The sequence below is a fragment of the Aotus nancymaae genome, unplaced genomic scaffold, assembly GCF_030222135.1.
Source record: "Aotus nancymaae isolate 86718 unplaced genomic scaffold, 86718_ANA_hifiasm-v0.15.2.pri h1tg000028l, whole genome shotgun sequence".
Classification (NCBI taxonomy): Eukaryota; Metazoa; Chordata; class Mammalia; order Primates; family Aotidae; genus Aotus; species Aotus nancymaae.
This window is the reverse complement of record NW_026988441.1, coordinates 26,203,349-26,222,028: the sequence shown is the minus strand read 5'-3', so window position 1 is coordinate 26,222,028 and position 18,680 is coordinate 26,203,349. Positions and strand designations below refer to the sequence as shown.

The window sequence follows — 18,680 nt, the reverse complement described above, 5'->3', positions numbered from 1 at the left end:
AGTCTCACTCTGTCACCCAGGCTGGAGTGCACTGGCGTGGTCTTAGCTCACTGTAGCCCTGATCATCTGGGCTCAAGCAGTTCTCCCATCTCACTTCCCACGTAGCTGGGACCATCACACCCAGCTAACTTTTGTGGGGTTTTGTTTTTTGGTTTTTGGTTTTTGTTTTGAGGCAGTCTTGCTCTGTTCCCCAGGCTGGAGTGCAGTGGTATGATCTTGGCTCACTGCAACTTCCACTTCCCTCCTGGGTTCAAGCAATTCTCCTGCCTCAGCCTCCTGAGGAGCTGGGATTACAGGTGCGTACCACCACCCCCGGCTAATTTTTGCATTTTTTGTAGAGATGAGGTTTCACCATGTTGGCCAGGCTGGTCTCGAACTCCTGATCTCGGGTGATCCACCCGCCTTGGCCTCCCAAAGTGCTGGGATTACAGGTGTGAGCCACTGCACCCAGCCAATTTTTCTGTTTTTTGTAAAGACAGGATCTTGCCATGTTGCCTAGGCTGGGTCTTGAAGTCCTGAGCTTAAGCCATCCACCTGCCTCGGGCTCCTAAAGTGCTGGAACTACAGGCTTGAGCCATCATGCTGGGCCTGGAGGGCGACTTTAGGCCTCACTTGATCAACTGCCTTGTTTCAGAAGTGAGGCAGTATGGCCCCAGAGAGGTGAAGTGATTTGCCCAAGGCTGCACAACAGGTCAACAAAACTGGGCTCAAACCCGGCTCAGTGATAACCAGGTTACATGCCAAGATCTTACATCATGATTGTATTGGTGAAGTTTTTCTTCTTTGATTCATTCAGCTGATACTTGTTCAGTTCACTCGCGATGCCAAGCCCTGTTTTAGTTTAGGTGCCGGGGAATCTGCAATGGCTAAAACAGTCTCTGCCCACATAAGCCTAGGTTTTCGTGAGGAAGACAAACGATAAGCATGTAGTAAGAGGTTAGGCAGTGATGGAAGAACCGTGAAAACTGGACCAGGGAGAAGGGATGGAGTTGACTTGGAGCTATTTTTGGCAGGGGTAGTGAGGGAGTCTCTATTTGTGGGAATGACGTTTGAGCAGAGGCCTGAATGGGCGGGGCAGGGAGCCTGAAGAACTGCTCAGGGGGTCAGGTTGATGGCAAGGAGTGATCAGTGCCCGAGCTGTTGGGGACCGGCAGTCATTACCAGGGTCTCTCCAGGGTACTGATGAGGCCGAGATCAAATGAGGCACCAGGCTTTATTGACTAGGAGGCATCTGGTGGCCCAGCATCTCCAGTGGATGTGCTGGTTCGGAAACTCTCCCTTCTCTCCATTAACAGCTCCCACCACCTGCCATCTCTTGTCTCCCTGGGCTGTTCAGCCTGTTTCTGGCAGTGGCTAATAGTCACTGTGTGTACCGTAGTATTTCGCCTACTCAGCCTTGTCTAGGAGAAGCAGTCATGCTGCAGATTGCTCTCTTTGCCACTTGGCTTTTGGACCCATAATTTAAACCCTTCTCCTGGTGAAGTGCCTTTGCTCTATTTAGTGGAACTCTGAATCTTGAGGGGTCTTCCGCTGAGCCACACAGTGCCCTCTGTAGCTCACACCAGCTTTATTCCTGGAAATCCTGTTCTTGGTGGTTTCCTGGTTTCTGGTTCTGAAAAGCAAATGGCTGAAGAGGTTCCAGTATCTTCTCAGAGAGCCAACCCCGTCTAACAGTATTTTGCGGTATTCTGGGACTTTTCTCCTTGCTCATTCTGCTGTTCTTTTTCATTCATTCATTCATTCATTCATTTTGAGACGCAGTCTATTCTGTCACCCAGGCTGGAGTGCAGTGGCACAATCTTGGCTCACTGAAACCTCTGCCTCCCAGGTTCAAGCAATTCTCCTGCCTCAGCCTCATGAGCAGCTGAGATTTGTAGGCGCCCACCACCATGCCCAGGTAATTTTTGTATTTTTAGTAGAGACAGGTTTCTCCATGTTGGTCAGGCTGACCTCAGACTCATAACTTCAGGTGATCCACTTGCCTCAGCCTCCCAAAGTGCTGGGATTACAGGTGTGAGCCACCACTCCCGGCCTTTTGTCTGGGGAGGGGAGGCGAAGAAGTCTCACTCTGCTGCCCATTCTGGATTGCAATGGCATGATTTTGGCTCACTGCAACCTCTGCCTCCCAGGTTCAAACTACTGTCCTGCCACAGCCTCCTGAGTAGCTGGGATTATAAGCACGCACCACCACACCTGGCTAATTTTGTATTTTTAGAGATGGGGTTTCATCATGTTGGTCAGACTGGTCTTGAACTCCTGACCTCAGGTGATCTGCCTGCCTCCGCCTCCCAAAGTGCTGGGATTACAGGCATGAATGAGCCACCGTGCCCGGCCATATTTTTATTTGTTTGAGACAGTCTTGCTATGTCGCCCACCCTGGAGTGCAGTTGGTGTGACCTCAGCTCACTGCAACCTCCACCTTCAAGGTTCAAGCAATTCTTGTGCCTCAGCCTCCCAAGTACCTGGGATTACAGGTATGAGCCACCATGCCCGGCTAATTTTTGTGTTTTCGGTAGGCTTGGCCAGGCTGGTCTCAAAGTGACCTGAAGTAATCCACCCACGTTGGCCTCCCAAAGTGCCGGCATTACAGGGGTGAGCCATTGTGCCGGGCATCTCTCTCTTCGTCTTTACTGAACTAATTTTCTCTAACCTAAGTGCTTAGGTAACACCTATTATTGGCCTCTGAACTCAGTGCTACATCCAGCTTTCCATCTTTTGTCTTCTCTTTGAGAGACCCCAGCCTCCTTGGTTATTGCTTTTTTTTTTTTTTTTTCTTTTTGAGAGGGAGTCTTGCTCTGTCACCCAGGCTGGAGTGTAATGACATGATCTCAGCTCACCGCAACCTCCATCTCTCAGGTTCAAGCAATTCTCCTGCCTCAGCCTCCCAAGTAACTGGGATTGCAGGTGCCCATCACCATGCCCAGCTAAGTTTTTTGTATTTTTAGTAGAGACAGGGTTTCACCATGTTGGCCAAGCTGGTCTTGAATTCCTGACCCTGTGATCCACCCGCCTCAGCCTCCCAAAGTGCTGGGATTACAGGCGTGAACCACCAGGCCTGGCCGATTGCGTTTTTATTTAAGGTTATTTCTCTTGTATCTGCTTCTGTCAGTTTCTAATGGTCTCCTCAACTGCACTTTTTTTTTTTTTTTTTTTTTTTGAGGCAAGAGTCTCAATCTGTTGCCCAGGCTGGAGTGCAGTGGCTTGATCTCTGATCATTGTAACCTCTGCCTCCAGAGTTCAAGTGATCCTTCCACCTTAGCCTCCTGAGTAGCTGGGACTACAGGTGTGTGTCACCTCGCCTGGCCCTCAACTGCATTTTAAGTCATGTAGAAGGATATACTTACTCATCTGCTTCATCAAATCAGCTAACTTTAAAAGAATGAATCCATTAAATATCCCCATCAGGCCAGGCTGGGTGTGGTGGCTGACACCTGTAATCCTCACTTTGTGAGGCCAAAGTGGTCAGATCACTTAAGCCCAGGAGTTCAAGATCAGCCTGGGCAACATGGCAACACTGTCTCTACAAAAAAAAAAAAAAAAATTAGCCAGGCATAGGGGCACATGATTGTGGTCCCAGCTATTCAGGAGGCTAAGGCAAGACAATTACTTGAGCCCAGGAGGTTGAGGCTGCAGTGAGCTGTGATCATGCCACTGCACTCTACCCTGGGCAACAGACCGAGACTCCGTCTCAAAAATTTTTTAAAAATCCCCATCAGAGTCAAGGAGGGTATGTCTTCCTTTCCTCAGCAGCTTTATAAAAATGTAATTTTATTTATTTTTATATTTTCTGTAGAGCTAGGCAAGCAATCACCTGCCTCGGCCTCCCAAAGTGGATTATAAGTGTGAACCACCACATACCCACCCTCCTCAGCAACTTTTTTTTTTTTTTTTCTGAGATGGAGTCTCACTCTGTCGCCCAGGCTGGAGTACAGTGGCGCAATCTCAGCTCACTTTAACCGCCACCTCCCAGGTTCAGGCAATTCTCCTGCCTCAGCCTTCCTAGCAGCTGGGATTACAGGCAACTGCCACCACTCCTGGCTAATTTTGTGTTTTTAGTAGAGACAGGATTTCACCGTGTTGGTCAGGCTGGTCTCAAACTCCTCAGTAGCTTTTTTGAGGTCACAGTAATTGGTCTCTCCATTATTCTTTCCTCTGCAGGGCCTCAGGGCACCTGCCGGCCGCCTTGTTCCCTGGGTCTGCTCAGCAGATCCCGGAGCTGTTACAGTGCATGGCAGGACACTATACCTGAAAGGCTTCCTTCTCTGAGTATGGTTTTGGCAGTGAGGTGGGTGTGTTTTGGCTGCTCTGGGACTACCCTAAGGAAATAGTTCATGACTATAGGCAGTGTCACTTTACTTTGAAATTTCTTGGCTAGAGAATTTGCAGTAACCAACCTGGGCAACATGGCGAGACCCTGTCTCTACAAAAAATTTAAAAATTAGGCCGGGCGCAGTGGCTCACACCTGTAATCCCAGCACTTTGGGAGGCTGAGGCGGGTGGATCATGAATGAGGTCAAGAGATCGAGACCATCCTGGCCAACATGGTGAAACCCTGTCTCTACTAAAAATACAAAAGTTAGCTGGGTGTGGTGGTGTGCATCTGTAGTTCCAGCTACTCAGGAGGCTGAGGCAGGAGAATTGCTTGAAGCCAGGAGGCGGAGGTTGCAGTGAGCTGAGATCGCGCCACTGCACTCCAGCCTGACTCCTGGCAACAGAGCAAGACTCTGTCTCAAAAAAAAAATTTTTTTTTTAAATTAGTGGGCCCGTGGTGGCTCACACCTTTAGTCCTAGCTACTTGGGAGGCTGAGGGGTGAGGATCATTTGAGCCCAGGAGGTTGAGGCGTCAGTGAGCTATGTTCCTGCCTCTGTAGTCCAGTCTGGGTGACAGAGAGAGAGAGAGAGACCCTGTCTCAAAAAAAAAAAAAAAAAAAAAATTCACAATGCCATTTGTGCAGATTCTGTCAGGTTGTGTTCTTTTGTATTTTGCTTTCCTCTTGGTCTCTCTCCTCTTGCTGCACGCCTATCCCTGTGAATTTTCAGTCTTCTCCTCTCTTCCAGGCCCTGTGACTTTTGTCTTATTTTCCCACCTGTCTTCTAAGCAGACAGATGCATCTTGGTCATTTGGATGTCTTCTGTGGAATCAAGAGAATGTATCTACATGTCCGTTTCCCCCTTAACTTTCTTATTTTTGATCACAGTTATTTTTATCCCTTGACCTGGGAAGTGCATCATCATTCTTAGGTTTTCCTGATTTGAAAGCTACCTGGGCCTAAATGCCACCTCTCTGGAAGAACTTAATTATTTTCTGTAATCTAGGCAGTCATTCTTTGAACAGTGGTCTTTTCGACTGTGTAGGCTATGCCTGCTTTCTCTGTGTTTGGAACAGGGCTGCTTTTTAATGGTGGTTTTGCTCATCTGACTTAGAAAGCAGCTCCAGACTGTGCTGGTCAGATACTTAATTCTGCATTCAGGTTTGGCCTGAGCGTCTGTGGTTCACTTTCTCAGCAAGTCATTAAATGATTCATTTTCTCTTTTTTTTTTGAGATGGAATCTCACTCTTGTTGCCCAGGCTGGAGCACAGTGGCATAACCTCAGCTCACTGCAACCTCTGACCCCCAGGTTCAAGCAATTCTCCTACCTCAGCCTCCCGAGTAGCCAGGACTACAGATGCCTGCCACCACGCCCAGCTAATTTTTTTTGTATTTTTAGTAGAGATGTGGTTTCTTCATGTTGGTCAGGCTGGTCTTGTACTCCTGACTTCAGGTGATCTGCCTGCCTCAGCCTCCCAAAGTGCTGGGATTACAGGGGTGAGCCACCACGCCCAGCCCCATTTTCTCTTACTCAACCGGGCTTGGTTCTGAGCCCCTCCTCATCAGGCCCAGCGTGAACAGTTCTTTCATCCTTCAGGATCACAACTATGTCCTGCTAAATTCGGAGCAGAGATTTGTGTGGAGCTGGCCGTTAAGCAGTTTCATGAAGTGATCTGTGCTTCTTCATATTTTTGTTTCGGTTTCCTTCGCTGTCACTCTGAGTCACCTCTGACTTCAGGATGTGAAATCTGTTTAGGAACCATCACCTCACAGTTCTACCAGCTGGTCCCTTCCTCTCCCACCCCAGTTCTTCTACTTCCTGATTGCCAGTTACTATACGATCATTGGCACCTTCTACATGCCAGGCCCTGCATTGGTGCTTCCCAGAGCAAGGTCTCACTGGATCCTCAACAAATTAACAGGGTAGGGCCCACTTCAGACTCCGCTATGCTGACACCCAGCCCCAGCAGAAGGATGTGCTTAGCCACAGTCACACAGCAGCAAGAGGCCAGGGAAGCTGCTAAATGCTGTGCTTCCATCCCAGAGGAGTTGCAAGCAGTAACTATTTCTACACATTTTGGTAGTTTAAAAAAACTGACTTGAGGCCAGGCATGGTGGCTCATTGCCTCTTATCCCAGCACTTTGGGAGGCCAAGGCAGGAGGATCATTTGATCCCAGGAGTTTGAGACCAGCCTGGGCAACATAGCAAGACCCTGTATAAAAAAAAAAAAAAGACATGCATGTCTATTGTCCCAGCTACTTGGCAGGCTGAAGCAGGAAGATCGCTTGAGCCTAGGAGTTCAAGGTTACAGTAAGCTATGATTGCACCATTGCACTCCAGCCTGGGTGACAAAAACCCTGTCTCTCTCTCTGTTGCCCAGGCTGGAGTACAGTGGCACAATCTTGGCTCACTGCAACCTCTGCCTCCTGGGTTCAAGTGATTCTCATGCCTCAGTCTTACCGGTAGCTGGGACTACAGGTTCCTGCCACCACACCTGGCTAACTTTTGTATTTTTAGTAGAGACAGGGTTTCACCATGTTGGCCAGGCTGGTCTTGAACTCCTGACCTTGTAATCTGCCTGTCTTGGCCTCCCAGTGTGCTAGGATTACAGGCGTGAGCCACTGGGCCTGGCCTTTTTTGTTTTTGTTTTTGTTTCTTTCCCGGGTGGCACTGAAGGAATTTACTTTTTGGTAGGTTTTTTTTTTTTTTTCCTTTTTTGTTTTTAATGGATAAAGTCTCACTCTGTGACCCAGGCTGGAGTGCAGTGGTGTAATTTCAGCTCCCTGCAACCTCCACCTCATGGGCTCATGCAGTTCTTTTGCCTCAGCCCTGGAGTAGCTCATGTGACAGGCAGGCACACACTATCACACCTGGCTAATTTTTGTATATTTTGTAGAGATGGGGTTTTGCCATGTTGCACAGGTTGGTCTCAAACTCCTGAGCTTAAGCAGTACACCTGTCTTGGCCTCCCAAAGTGCTGGGATTACAGGCATGAGCCACTGCGCCCGGCCTCAAGTTACTTCCCTTTTAAGGAATATGAAGTCTTGAGACACTCTCAGCCCTGAACTTAATCCTCAGGCACCAGAGCTTTGCTGATCTGGGCCCTTCCACCCCACTTGGAGCCTGTTGGCCCTGTAGCAACCCTCGCTTGCTTTCCCTGAGAGCTGTAAGGTGAGCCCAGGGACTGCTGGTAGAGATCCGTCTCCCTGCCCTGCTCCCTGCAGCCTCTCAGTTTGGCTGCTTTGCCATCATAAGGAAGGAAACATAAAAGCTACTTTTTAGCATTACAAAGTTAAAAAAAAAAAATCACATGGATGAGGCAGCAACCTTGGGTAAGGCATTCTACATCCTTTATTTGTGAGACGGATATAGTTTTCGAATTTCTTTATATTTCTGATTGACAAATATATACTGAAAGTCATACAGAGGACTGGGCAAGGTGGCTCACAACTGTAATCTCAGTGCTTTGGAAGGTTGAGATGGGAGAATCGCTTGAGCCTAGGATTCTCAAGACCAGCCTGTGCAACATAGCAGGACCATCCCTGTCTCTACAAAAAAAAGTCTAACAAAGATACAAAAGTGAAGTCATATGGTTGGCGTCAGATTGATGGTCCTGGGGAATTGACTGGCTCACCCTGACACCAGGCCCATCCCGCCCTTCAGGAATGTGTGTCCTCATGCAGACAGAGCCATGTGTCACTGATGTTGCGGTGAAGAAGCGGTGGCATTTAAAGATAGGGACAAATCCAATGCCATTTAGGGCTTTGTGTCTGAAAGACATTAAGCCTCCATTCTGTGGCCATTTTCGCTTATACAGAAGCCCTCACTTCCCTGTACTGGACGCTATTCATTATCCAAATGGATAAAGCCATCCTTCATTCAGCAGATATTTCCTGAGCACCTACCGAATGTCAGCCTGCTGCAGACATTACAGCCACAACTTTAAGGTCAAACATCATGGGGCTTTTTTTTCCTAAGAGTCAGGGTCTTGCTTTGTTGCCCAGGCTGGAGTGCAGCAGTGTGATCGTAGCTCACTGCAGCCTCAAACTCCTGGGCTCAAGTGATCCTCCCACCTCAGCCTTCCAAGTAACGCACTACAGCATGCACCACCGTGCCTGGCTCATTTTTTGTTGTTTTGTTTTTGTATGGAGACAGGGTCTCTCTATGTTGCCCAGGCTGATCACAAAAAGAGGGGCTTTATCTAATGTCCTCTTGTTTGTATATGTTTATAAAGTGGGAGAGAAAGATACCTAGGAAACGGATGTTAAAAAGCACTAGTGCCTTTAATTTCTCAAGTGCCTTAGAGTGTTGCTAACTCATAGTGGATCCACACTTTGAACCCAGTCCTCTGGCTCCCAGTCAGCGCTCCCGACACCCACTGATGCTAGCAGACAAGGCCTTCCAGAAGAGAAGGCTTGTGTTTGAAGCCTTTGGGCAAATTACTTCCCAGCTCACCAGTGTTCACTGAGAGCCTCCCCTTCCCCAGGGGAAATGGGATCCTCTCTGTCTAGCCCTCCTGTGGACAGACAGAGCTGGCAGAGAGGGAAACCCGTTAGCAGCAGGCATATATTGCTTTTAAAAAAGATATGTCTAGGCCAGGCGCAGTGGCTCACGCCTGTAATCCCAGCACTTTGGGAGGCCAAGGTGGTCAGATCACCTGAGGTCAGAAGTTCAAGACCAGTCTGACCAACGTGGAGAAACCCATCTCTAGTAAAAATTAGCCAGGCATGATGGTGCATGCCTGTAATCCCAGGTATTTGGGAAGCTGAGGCAGCAGAATCCCTTGAGCCCAGAAGGCAGAGGTTGTGGTGAGCCAAAATTGTGCCACTGTACTCTAGCCTGAGCAACAAGAGCGAAACTCTGTCTCAAAAAAAAAAAAAAAAAAAAAAAAAGATGTCCATGGGGTCAGGGGAGATGAGGTTCAGTCCGACTGTGTGCTGAATAAATTGATATTAGCCACATAGTAGCCCCAAAAGGAGAAAGCACAAAGCTGTTGCTGGACAGGCACAGTGTCCCACGCCCATAATCCCAGCACCTTTGAAGTCCAAGGCAGGAGAATTGCTCGAGCCTAGGAACTCAAGACCAACCTAGGCAGCATAGCCAGACCCAATCCCCCTCAAAAAAATCGGAAAAAATTAGCCAGATATGGTGGTGTGCACCAGCAATCCCAGCTACTCAGGAGGCTGAGGTGGGAGGATCACTTGAGCCCAGGAGGTCAAGGCTAGGGTGCCTAACCTTTGATCATGCCACCGCACTCCAGCCTGGACAACACAGTGAGACTCTCAAAAAGAAAAGCTGTTGCTATGAGGAGACATTGATGGACCCATGCAGGCCTGAGCTCGGTGGCTTAGGCCAAAGCTTTGTAGAAGGGGATGTAGAAGGCATAAAGTGACTGGACATGTCCTTTTGAAGTCCACAGTGCCTGTGTGGGTTGTCGTCAGTGCTGGGGAGAGCATCCCATGGCCACAGACTGGAAAGGAAAGCTTCTTCACCCAAAGAGAGCCACGGGGATTCACCTGTTGCCTGGTCGCCTTGCTTACCTCTGCTAGGATGCAGTGACAACAGAAATGGGGCTAGCTTTGTCACAGGTGCCAGGCTCAGCTGCGGGCATCAGGTTTGCACCTTGCTTACCCAGGCTGGGGTCGCTGCTTGTGCGTGATAGTGCTCTCTGTCCACCCTGGACTGTCCGAAGAGCTTCCCCTTGCTGGCCCCCATGGTGCCCAAATCACAGAACCGCCAAATTTCAGGGTTTGGGGAGACCTCAGCCCAGCTCTAGCACAGCTTCTCTGTCATAGTCCCCTCCAGTGTCCCCTCTCTTCTGTGTGATTGGCCATTTCTCCAACTGTGAGTTGAAGCCTATTGTCTCCAGGCCTCACTGGCTCCTCCCCCCTCCCTTCGTGCATTCTCTCTGCTGCATCCAGGATGGTCTGAAAACTCCCATCTGGGCGGGTGCTTTCATATTCTACCTCTGACTGAGTCTGTCTCCAGGGGTGACTCCAGGGCATTCTGACCCTCAGCCGGGAGTGGCCACTGTCGCCATGTGAGTGGCAGAGACCATCAGGCTTCAGCCTCACCTCCCTGGCCCTGTGTGCCTTTTTCGTGGGCTCTTCAGTGCCTGGAGAACCAGCCCCTCGCTTTCCATACTTTGCCCCACGTGCTGCCCCGCCCCATGTGGTCCTCCCACAGCACATGGTAAGTTAGGGTCTCTGCTCTGCTCCGGATCCACTTTACAGCAACCATCAAGGCTCTTGTCAGGCGTGGGTTGCTCTTAATGTGTGTGTCACATGCAGGTCAGTGGGGATGGCATTAGGCTTGTGTGCTTGGGACCCTGGGTGATCTGATGGGCTGTGGTCAGTGGCCTGGACTAGCCCGGGAACCTGTTGGAAAATGGAACTTTAGGGCACAGTGGTCCCTCAGTTGGAGCCTGTTGTCTGAACTGCCTTCCTGGTGTGCGTCTTCCGTGCCATCCTGCGGCTCTGCCCCTGCAGGTCCTTCCTGGAGCCCCGCTCCCTCTCCTCTGAGAGGCTGACTTTGCTCATAGCCGAGCATCTTTCAAATGCCTTACTGACCTTGCCCCCACAGACCTATTCCCCAGTTGTAACTGATTTCTCATGTTATGCTTTGCTGAATGTCCTTCCTTTCTGCCTGACCTCTGACTGCTGGCCCTACTTCTGCGTGACACATGGGGGCCTTGCTGGGGCCAGATCACCTCTGAGCTCTTTTCCTTTCTGAAGCAGCTGCCACCCATGGGCCTGTGGGGTCTGACTCCCAAGTGCCAGCCCCTCCTCTGATGTCAGAAGGGCATGTCCCCTCCTCCTCAGGCACCCACTGGGGCTCTATAGCTTCCATTCACCTGGCCGGGTTGGAGGGGAGTGAGCCCACCCTCTCAACTCGAGCAGGCTGCCTTCTTGTTACCTGGACACCTGGCAGCCTCTGTTCTCAGGACAAACTGTGGAAACCCCAAAGCAAGGCAGTAACTGGGTACCAGTGTTTGCCTGAGAATTAATCTTTTTTTCTTTCTCTTTCAGTGGTTGATATCACAGCAAGTATCCTTTCCATGTTGATACGGTTCCCTTTAAGGAATTCTCCACTTAAATAAAAAGAATGTATCAAAACTTGAATCCCACTTCCCAACATGCCCTGCAAGTTGAGGCTTTGCCCACAGACCACCTGGAACGTCCCCACCTAGCCCTCGGCTGCCCCTGGGTGCTGCGCTCCTCTTTTGTGTTTCCCTCCATACCTGGCACGCAGCTCCAAGCTCTGCCCTGCGGCAAGCTCTGGGTTCACTGGGGGAACAGCAGAAATTGGAATTTCAGGGCAGGCTGGGACGTGCATGCCCCACAGACCTCAGCAGGGTAGGAGCCCCAAGCTGTGGCCCTTTTTTTTTTTAAGATGGAGTTTCACTCTTATTGCCCAGACTAGAGTACAATAGTGTGATCCTGTCTCACTGCAGCCTCCATCCCCTGGGTTCAAGTGATTCTCCTGCCTCAGCCTCCCGAGTAGCTAGGATTATAGGCGCCCGCCACCACACCCAGCTAATTTTTTATATTTTTAGTAGAGACGGGGTTTCACCATGTTGATCAGGCTGGTCTCGAACTCCAGACCTCAGGTGATCCACCCACCTTGGCCTCCCAAAGTGCCGGGATTACAGACGTGAGCCACCGCGCCCAGCCTGCTGTGGCCCTTTCAAACTGACCTTTTTCACGGTGTCTGTACTTCCTTAACTGGATGTCACTAGATCCCACAGTTCGAAGATGTTAAATTTGAAGCAGCAAGTCTGTTGTCTGAGTTATACTGTCAAGAGGTAAGAACATATTCAGGTTTCTGAAAGCAAAGTATCATCTCTCCCTGTGCTAACATTGGCACATTGGGGCTCTGGGAATTGGAATCCCTCCTTTTTTTTTTTTCGGCTGGGGAAGGACAGGGTCTCACTCTGTCACCCAGGCTGGAGTGCATGGCACAATCATGGCTCACTACAGCCTTGAACTCCTGGGCTCAAATGATCCTCCCACCTCAGCCTCCCGAGTAGCTGGGACTATAGGCGTGCACCACCATGCCTGGCTGATTTTTTAATTTATTGTAGAGATAGATAGTCTTGCCCAGCCTGGTCTCAAACTCCTGGCCTCAAGCAATCCTCCCCCCTCGACCTCCCAAAGTGCCAAAACTATACACAGGAACCACCATGCCCAGCCATTCTGGCTGTTAACACTTGAGATTACCTTCCTGCCTCTTATGCCCCAGCCCCAGGGCTTTGGTGGGTAGTCACCTGCTAAATAGGGCTGGCAGCTTCCTTTTCTGCGGAAGGCTGTTGGAGAGATCAGCCTGTTCCTCGCCTGACAAGTCTGTACAGTTTCTCTTCTTAATCTGGTTCCTGATTTCAGATGTAGCTGAAATTTGCCTTCCTCCCAGCTCGGAATGATGACAAGTAAGGTGGCCTTGGCGGCAGGGAATGTGTGTGCTTCACACCCCGATGCCTCTCTCTGCTCTGAGAACATAAAAGATGGGAACTGGCATCTGATTTGGCTGTTTAGAATTTTGAACTGAAACTACTTTCAGTCCAGTTGAATGAGAAGTTATTTTAAGAGTGGTGCAGAAACTTCCCAGCCAGTGAGTCCAATAAAATATCTTTTTTTGCTTTTAATAAAGTAAATTGGCAACCCCAGAAAATCCTTTGGTAAGCATGAACAGGAACTGCCTTCTGGCACCGCAGCTGCTGCTAAGGAATCCGTCTTGATTGCCGCCTTGTTGTTTTTTTTTTTAACCTTCCCAAACGTGACTATTTCCTTTCAGAATTCCGTCGATGCAGCAAAGCCGCTGCTGCGGAAGGCGATCCAGATCTCACAGCAGACCCCATACTGGCACTGCCGTCTGCTCTTCCAGCTTGCTGTGAGTACCACGGCCCAGGCACGAGGGTGCCCGGCAGGGACCATGACCCCGTGACACACCTGCCCCGTGTGCAAAGAACAGCAGAGTCCACAACGCGGAGACCCCCTTAGGCTGCCACACAGAGTGGGTGGGGACATAGGGACATTTCCTTAACCTGCTCACAAGCCCCCTCCAGCCTCCGTCCTTGACAGCATCCCCAGCTTGAGCCTAGCTCTCGGCAGCACCCAGGGATGAGTGGTGGGAGTGCGGGTCTCCCCTGGGACCGACATTGACAGTGGGCCTGCTGCTTGTTGGCTGTCTTTGGGTTCCCCTCCCTCCCAGCCATTTTCATCTCATCTTTGGCCTGCACTCATCGAAATCCCAGGAACGTTTCCTGACAGAGACCTGCTGTGGGTTTTTTTAGGAGCTACACTGAGACTCCAAGGGGCTGCCTATCAGGCCACGGATGTCCACATCAAACCTTGTTTCCCACATGAGGCCACGCTTTCAGGGGCTGCTGGGGCACAGCTTTATCCTGAGATCCACATAGTTCCCCCTCATTCCCCCTTCTGCTTCCCTCCAGCCCCTCTTCAGCCCCTTAGATGTAGGTGGTCTCCTGGTCCCTGAGCTCCACGATGCTTGGTTGTCGGGGAACTCTCTAAACTGGGCCTTCCCGGCTGGAGTGGAGGGGCCAGCAAGCTTCACTGTGTGGGACACCTCTCCTGTCGTGGGCTCCATCCACACCTCTGCACTGGGCACCCTCAGGCATCCCCTCCCTAGCGACCCCCAGCCTCTCTCTTCCATGACCCAGCCTGCCCTCCAGGCCACCACTTAGCTACCTCCCATGATACCCACCTAAGCAAGCAGTGTGTGCACCCCAGGTCGAGAATGCCTCCAGCTGAGCTGCTCACCCGAGGAGGGTCTGGCTGAGAAAAGACCCCACAGGGAAGAGCTCACACAGCAGTCAAGGCTCCCAAGGCCCTCTTCCCTCAAGCCTGTTGAGAAGCCACGTGCATACGCTGTCTTCTTCTATCTCCCCATGCACACTTGTGCCCATTAGCAGACAAAGGAGCAGGCCAGGCCATGAGTCACCTGCCCTAGGTCACAGAGTTGGCAGGTGCACCTAGGGGTTGAGTTCTCCACCATGGCCCCGCAGGTGTTGCCTTGCAGGGTCAAACCAGGCATGTGTCTCCTTTCCAACCTGTTGAGACTTTGACACTTGCCTCTGAGGGAGTCCCTCCTTGTAGGCCCTGGAGCACATTGACATCCCACTGAAGATGAAACCCACAGGTACCCACAAAGAACTCAGAACAGCCCTAGGTGCTCACACAGCCCTGAGGGTCTGTGACATGAGCCTCGGCTGCTGGTTCTGCGCTCCATTAAGTTTAGACAGTGTCTACTTCAGGCACCATTCAGTTTAGATGATATATATACCACAGGCCAACTGGAGCTGTGTACCCAAAGCAATGTTGAGATAATTTGATTAATATTGCTCAGAACTGACACAGGCAGTTTCATTGAGGTGGGGAGGTTTCGTTGAGTTTGCTAATAAAGCACAAAGGCCAGGTACCATAAAACTGATGGGTTTGGCAGCAAAGGTCACTGCTCTCTCTGCTTTTTAGCAACTGCACACGCTTGAGAAGGACCTGGTGTCGGCCTGCGACCTCCTGGGTGTGGGGGCTGAGTACGCCCGGGTGGTGGGATCCGAGTACACACGGTAGGCACCCACTCCCCTCCTTCCCTCCTGCTTTCTTAACATAGAAGGGGTTTGACCATCATGGTCCAGGACAAAGAACAGAAGTGGCATTTCAGGCCAGGTGCGGTGGCTCACAGTATATTCCCAGCACTTTGAGAGACCAAGGTAGGAGAATCATTTGAGCCCAGGAGTTCAAGACCAGCCTGGGCAACATAGCGAAACCCCATCTCTACAAAAAATACAAAAATTAGTCACCATGAGGCACAGGTTTGAGCCTGACGTTCGAGCCTGCCCACTGGCCCCCACCCTGTGTGTCCATCACTGCCAAGTTTTTTTCTAGAGATAGGATCTCGCCATGTTGCCCAGGCTGGTCTCAAACTCCTGACCTCAAGTAATCAGCCCATCTTGGCCTGCCAAAGTGCTGGGATTACAGGCGTGAGTCATTGCACCCGGCCACCTTTTGAACTTTTCACATGAGTGCATCTAAGCCATGCAAGAAAAATAAATACAGGCTGGGCGTCGTAGATCACTTGAGGTCAGGAGTTCGAGACCAGCTTGGCCAACATGGTGAAACCCCATCTGTACTAAAAATAAAAAAATTAGCCAGGCGTGGTGGCACATCCCTGTAGTCCCAGCTATTCAGGAGGCTGAGGCGGGAGAATCGCTTGAACCCGGGAGGCAGAGGTTGCAGTGAACCAAGATTACACCACTGCACTCCAGCCTGGGTGACAGAGCGAAACTCTGAAAAAAAAAAAGAAATATAGATACAATAGGATAAAATAGAGCAGTCTTGTAAATATAACAAACTTCATCCGGGACTGTTCACTGTTGTCCACTGAACTGTCCCCCGAGGTGGCACATTAGGTCCTGTGAGCCTTGGGGCAGTCACAGTCATCCCGGGAGGCCCCTGGGCCTTCTGGGACCTGACCCCCGCCTCTGTTTTGCAGGGCGCTGTTCCTCCTCAGCAAGGGGATGGTAAGTTGAGGTTGGGCATGGCTGGATGCGGCTGGTGTTGTGGAGGTGAGGCAGGGCCCCCGCAGAGTCTGCTCAGACCCCACTCGCTCTCCATGGCGTCGCCCCTCAGGCACCCAGACCCTCAGGAACAGTGAGCAGCCTAGAGGGTGAGGCCCGGGCCTTGCAGGGTTCAGGAGGGAAGCTCAGGCTCAGCCCTGTGGGATTCATGCTGAGGCAGAATCCTGATTAGGAGCTGCCTGGGCCGGGGTTTCAGGCTGGCCTTGCCCTCTGGGTTGGTGGCAGCAGTCCCAGGGCAAGTGGGCAGCCCTGTGCTCCTGGTCCAGGGAGGGCCCCTGCAAGCCACACACCCCATGCCTGCACCTCTCCCTCCCCAGCTGCTGCTGATGGAGCGCAAACTGCAGGAGGTGCACCCACTGCTGACCCTCTGTGGGCAGATCGTGGAGAACTGGCAGGGGAACCCCATCCAGAAAGAGTCGCTGCGTGTCTTCTTCCTGGTGCTCCAGGTCACCCACTATCTGGATGCTGGGCAGGTGCGTGGCGCCTCTCGGGAGAGCTGCTGGTTGCGACCAGTGGGTATGGGTGGCACCCAGGCCAATGGGTCTTGGGCTGTGAGGTCAGCTGTGTCATCACCTTACCTTGTCACACAGCAGGGCTATCATTCCAGCCCCGGACACAGACACTCTTGGCCTGCTCTGGTGCGAGTGCTGGCACCATTGTGCCTGCCTGGTGTGCTGGTGCCTGGAAGCAGGGTCTGTCCCAGCCACCCCACCACCCTTTGGTAGTATGATGTGTGACATTGCATATACTCACTCAGCGTGTGGACGCTCAGAGATTCCAATTGCAGTTCAGGGAATCATGAGAATAAAGCATGGATGTGCTGAGGTGGTGCCTGTACATAGCAGATGCCCAAGTGGTATCTGTCTGGTCCCCCTCCTGTGGGGTTGAGCAGGGACTGATGTGCCCAGCCATGTCTGAGACTGGACTCTTTGACCCCACCGTGGGTGGGGAATGGCTGTGTTTGAGCTCCTTGTCTCTGCTTGTGTGACAGCCTTGACCCTTCAGGGGCTGGGAGCTGCCCTGTGCCCCTCAGACTTACCCCTCTTGCCATGGGCTGCAGGCAAGCGTCTCCACAGGGCTTGGTAAGGAGGTTTCCCAGTTCCCCCATCCATACCCATCATTGCCAATTGGGTGAAGCACTGCACTTGGCACATAGGGACACAGAGCAGACTGTAGCCACACTTCTCTCGGGGTGCCAGGGCTGCAGAGACGTCCCTCGGGGCTTCAGGACGAGATGGGCCAGTCTGTAAGAGCCACAGCGCCTGCGAGACTCCTGGGCCAGGAAGCCACCTCCCACCCCCTGCAAAGCACTCGGGTCTGGCTGCAGGAAGGCCAAGAGCAGCTCCAGCAGGGTCTGGACAGGTCTCTCTTGGGCCTTGGTGTTAGGCCCAGCACTGGGCAGTGGACAAACTTCAGTCCCATAGCTGCCTGTCTGGCCCCGCTCCTGCCCCGAGAGCCCAGCTGATCCATGGGAGTGTGGCGGGGGTGGGTCCATCTTGCAGGAGGTGGCCATGGCAGAAGGGGAAAGCAGGTGCTCCCTGGAGGAAGGGGCAGGGGTGGCTGGGCTGGGCCTGGCCTCCTGAGAGGCCGGGCTCAGGTGGGCACTCAGGTGTGGGTGCCACGCAGGTGAAGAGCGTGAAGCCGTGTCTGAAGCAGCTACAGCAGTGCATCCAGACCATCTCCACGCTGCACGACGACGAGATCCTGCCCAGCAACCCCGCCGACCTCTTCCACTGGCTGCCCAAGGAGCACATGTGTGTGCTCGTCTACCTGGTGCGTCCCGCTGGGGCCAGGGCTGGGGGCGGGGGTGGGGAGAGGGAGAGGGCCCTGGTAACCCCTGTTGTCTGGTCTTGTCGCCAGGTGACTGTGATGCACTCCATGCAGGCGGGCTACCTGGAGAAGGCACAGAAGTACACGGACAAGGCTCTCATGCAGCTGGAGAAGCTCAAGAGTAAGTCGGGTGCTCAGCTGGCCACGCGGCCACAGTGCCCCCTGGCGGACGGCCTGGCCAGATGCTGGCTGTGCCAAGGCCCAGTGACCCTGTGTGACTGCGCTGCCTTGCCTGGTGGGTCTCGTCACCCCAGTTGATAAATGCTGGTGACCAACATCAGAGCAGAGCAGACCAGCCTGGGGTGGGAGGTACCCCCTTGAGTGGTCAGGGCCCTTGTGCCCAGTTACGCTCAGTTGAAACAGGTGGTGGCTGCTTTTCCCGATTATTATCAATGTTGTGATGGGGTCCCTTGGAATGAGGCCAGGATTAGAATTCAGTCCTCACTGACCACCAGCATGTCCTTTGGAAGTCTTGAGTTCTTTTCAAATGCTCAGCTGTCTAATCCGTCCAGGGACCTTTGACTAGCACAAACCCAGAGCAGATATCTCTGGCTGGTGCAGTGTGCCTGATAGTCAGCCTGTTTGCACCCTCGTGAGTGCTGCTGGGGGAGAAGGCATCAGAGCCAAGCCAGCTTAGAGCCTGAGAGGCCTGTGCTGCTCTTTGTCATGTTCCCATGTGAGGTTGGCTGCTTGGGGCTGCCAGGAGGTAGGGCCCGGCCCAGGTCCCCCCACCCGCTGCCTGAGGTTCTGTTGCATGGTCTCATGATCCAGGGTGGTTTCCACATTTCTAGAACCTGCTGTGTCCACAAGCTATTAAGCACATAGGGTGAGGGGTGAGGGTTAGAACCGACCCCTCTTGGAACACTGTGGGAACCAACCTCTAGCTCCCGCTCCATCTTCTCACCTGGACACCAAGACATACTCCCTCACTCAGAGTGGGTAGTGG

At 52.0% G+C, this 18,680-nt stretch overlaps 1 protein-coding gene across 1 annotated transcript in view; it reads left to right on the top strand.

Moving 5' to 3' along the window:
• Positions 1-18,680, top strand: part of MAU2 (MAU2 sister chromatid cohesion factor) — a 36,489-nt gene that overhangs the window by 2,018 nt on the left and 15,791 nt on the right. The window contains exons 2-9 of the mRNA XM_012443553.2: positions 11,340-11,357; positions 12,050-12,115; positions 13,102-13,197; positions 14,799-14,893; positions 15,820-15,847; positions 16,222-16,377; positions 17,531-17,677; positions 17,765-17,855. Of these exons, the coding sequence (XP_012298976.1) occupies positions 11,340-11,357; positions 12,050-12,115; positions 13,102-13,197; positions 14,799-14,893; positions 15,820-15,847; positions 16,222-16,377; positions 17,531-17,677; positions 17,765-17,855 (697 nt within the window). The remainder of the gene's footprint in view (positions 1-11,339; positions 11,358-12,049; positions 12,116-13,101; positions 13,198-14,798; positions 14,894-15,819; positions 15,848-16,221; positions 16,378-17,530; positions 17,678-17,764; positions 17,856-18,680) is intronic.